This window comes from Drosophila obscura, unplaced genomic scaffold, assembly GCF_018151105.1.
Source record: "Drosophila obscura isolate BZ-5 IFL unplaced genomic scaffold, ASM1815110v1 contig_170, whole genome shotgun sequence".
Taxonomy (NCBI): Eukaryota; Metazoa; Arthropoda; class Insecta; order Diptera; family Drosophilidae; genus Drosophila; species Drosophila obscura.
This window is the reverse complement of record NW_024542758.1, coordinates 36405-39826: the sequence shown is the minus strand read 5'-3', so window position 1 is coordinate 39826 and position 3422 is coordinate 36405. Positions and strand designations below refer to the sequence as shown.

Here is a 3422-nt window from a genome sequence, read left to right as displayed (position 1 = left end):
CTTTCCTGCTGGAATTGCAACAAGCATGGCCACCGTTATCAGGAGTGCGAAGCCGAGCGTAAAGTGTTCTGCTATGGATGTTGTAAGCGGGACACATATAAACCGTCGTGCCGAAAATGTAGCTCGTCAAAAAACCAGCTGACTCGTGCACCGGTAACGAGTGCACAAAAGCTAATGTCGAAAGCGACAAACACGGAGTAACATGGGCTACTTCAAGCTTACTCCCAAAACCCCAGGACAGAACAATAACCCCCAATATACTCCTTCTGAAGGACAAACAAAAAAAGACCCCTGCTCCTGGCCAAACAACTATGTCTAAATCGCGAAACCAGCAGCGTAGAGATCGATTCCGTACGCAGAGTAAAGAAAACCGAAGAGCCATATTAGCGTCGGTTATAAATAATATAAACGATTTACGCCCCTTTGCCGATGTTACACTGTTTGGGAGGACCATAAGTGGCTTACTGGATACTGGCGCCTCCATCAGCTGTATTGGTGGTAAATTTGCAGAAGAGGTAGCTAAAAATAACGAGGAGGTCAGGCCGATGAAGTCAGCGGTGAGAACTGCAGATGGAAAAAACCAAGCCATATTAGGCAGGATCTCAACCACAATTGTGTTTCGGGGAGATTCAAAACGCATATGCCTCTATCTGGTTCCAGCGTTATCGCAAGAGTTGTATCTAGGAATAGACTTTTGGAGAAGCTTCAATTTGCTGCCGTTCTTTTTGATGAGCAAAGCAAATACTCCCAATTTAGCAGCGCTAGAGTTAGATAGCCCGACGCAAATACCGTTGTCGGAAATACAACGAAAGGAACTAGCTGCGACCGTACAGGTGTTTCCTTCATTTGCCCAAAAAGGGTTAGGAAAGACAAGCTGGCTTAGTCATGATATAGACGTTTCTGAGGCACGGCCCATAAAACAACGGCATTATGCCGTGTCGCCTGCCATCGAGAAATGTATGTACGAAGAGTTAGACCGGATGTTAGCCCTTGGCGTGATTGAAGAGTCCGTGGTCTTCTCCTGTCGTGATTGTGCGTAAGCCAGGTAAAGTTCGCCTTTGCCTCGATAGTCGTAAAGTGAACGAAGTGACCGTAAAAAACGCTTACCCTATGCCCCTCATCGAAGGCATATTAAGTAGACTCCCGAAAGCACAGTTCATTTCGAGCATTGACCTTAAAGATGCGTACTGGCAAATTTCGCTGACCCCAAGGGCCCGTGAGAAGACTGCCTTTACGGTGCCGGGAAGGCCGCTATATCAATTCACGGTGATGCCTTTTGGTTTATCCAATGCACCGCAGACCATGTCCAAACTTATGGATAAAGTCATCCCGCCTTCGTTGCGAAATGAGATCTTCATTTATCTCGATGACTTATTGGTAATTTCGGAGTCATTTGAGAAGCATATCTCCGTGTTGAAAGTGCTGGCCAACCGGTTGTCACTAGCTGGACTTACAATAAATGTCGAGAAAAGCAAATTTTGTCTGAAGGAAGTCAAATATCTAGGTCATGTTATAGGGTATGGGACGATACAAACCGATCCAGAAAAAGTAGAGGCTATTCGAAATTTTCCAGTGCCTCGATCGGTGAAGCAAGTGCGGAGATTTTTGGGAACCACCGGTTGGTACCATAAATTTATTAAAAATTATGCAGGCATTGCTGCCCCAATATCTGATACGCTAAAGCAACGTCGAACGTTTGTGTGGTCCGACGAGGCACAAAAGGCTTTTGAATCGTTAAAAGACCAAATGTGCGGGGCTCCAGTTCTACATAGCCCTAACTTTAAAATTCCATTTGCCGCCCGGGCGTGTTAATGCAAACTGATAGCAATGGTAATGACGTCCCAATCGCATTCATGTCGCGCAAGCTGAATCAGTGTCAGCGAAACTATTCCGTCACTGAGAAGGAGTGTTTGGCAGCTACAATGTGTGTGAAGAAGTTTCGAGCGTATGTAGAAGGTCATGAATTCTCCATCCATACCGACCATGCTTCTTTAAAGTGGCTAATGTCGCAAACGGATTTAAGCTCTAGATTAGCAAGATGGGCCCTCAAATTACAAGGGTTTGATTTTAAAATTTTCCATCGCAAAGGTAGCCAAAATATTGTTCCGGACGCTCTGTCGCGGGTGCATACGGAAGACTTATCGGCACTCAGCTGCGATGGGTTGGTGGATCTGCATTCGGCTCACTTCAAGTCAGCAGACTATTTGGATCTGATACGCAAGATTGAATCCAATCAGACTCAGATGCCAGACATTAGGATTATTGATAAGTTGATATACAGGCGAGCAGAACATGCCGCTGGGGAGCAAATCGCGGATGACTCGTGCTGGAAGCTATGGATTCCAAAGGAGTTGGTTTCAGAAGTACTGAAGCAGCATCACGAACCTGCCTTATCAGCTCATAGTGGTATTAATAAAACGTTGGAGAAAATTCGACGATACTACTATTGGCCAAATCTAGCCACGGATGTGAGAGCGTTCATAAACGGCTGCTCCATTTGCAAGTGTACCAAACATCCCAATCGTTCACTACGACCTCCATTAGCTCCAGTAAAGGAAACGCAACGAGTGTTTCAAAAGTTGTTTGTAGACTTCTTGGGTCCATATCCCAGAAGTAAATCGGGACATATTGGTATATTTGTGGTTTTGGACCATCTGTCAAAATATCCGTTTTTAAAGCCTGTGAAGAAATTTACAGCAGATGCAGTCACTCGGTTTATGGAAGATGACATATTTCATTGTTTCGGGGTACCCGAAGTAATTGTATCTGACAATGGAGTACAATTCAAGTCCCACCACTTCAATGCATTGTTAAAAAAGTACAACGTGCAACATTTTTATACGGCTGTATACGCACCTCAAGCCAATGCATCGGAACGCGTAAACCGATCCGTGATTGCTGCCATTAAAGCCTATATCAAGCCAGACCAATCCAATTGGGATGAGCAGCTTAGCCCTATATGTTGTGCGCTCCGATCCAGTGTCCATTCGGCAGTTAACGACAGCCCCTATCGTGTTGCATTTGGGCAACACATGATCACCAATGGAGATACATATCCGCTCTTACGAAATTTACAGCTATTAGAAGATCGCACAGTGAGTTTTTGTCGGGAAGATTCGTTTGATGTGATTCGAAAAACAGCACAACGAACGATTCAACACCAGCACCAACGAAATGAAAAGCAGTACAATCTTCGAAGTCGTGAAGTATCTTTCAACGTTGGCCAAGAAGTTTATCGGCGCAACTTTCAGCAGAGTAGCTTCATTAAAGGTTTTAGCTCTAAATTAGCTCATACCTTTGTAAAAGCAAGAATAAAACGTAGGCTGGGCCCAGTTACTACGAACTAGAAGATCTTCAGGGTAGATTGATAGGCAAATACCACGCAAAGGACATAAAACAGTAGCTACCCTAAAACCTGTTAT

General features: G+C 44.6%; 1 protein-coding gene across 1 annotated transcript; it reads left to right on the top strand.

Annotated features, from left to right (window-relative positions):
- Nucleotides 1-980: 980 nt before the first annotated feature.
- Nucleotides 981-3095, top strand: LOC121403915 (uncharacterized protein K02A2.6-like; the record flags this gene model as incomplete). Its single annotated transcript, XM_041592204.1, has 3 exons — nt 981-1032; nt 1127-1618; nt 2089-3095. Coding segments are annotated over exons 1-3 (1551 nt in total), but the record flags the coding sequence as incomplete, so codon positions are not given.
- Between the last annotated feature and the right edge of the window lie 327 nt (nt 3096-3422).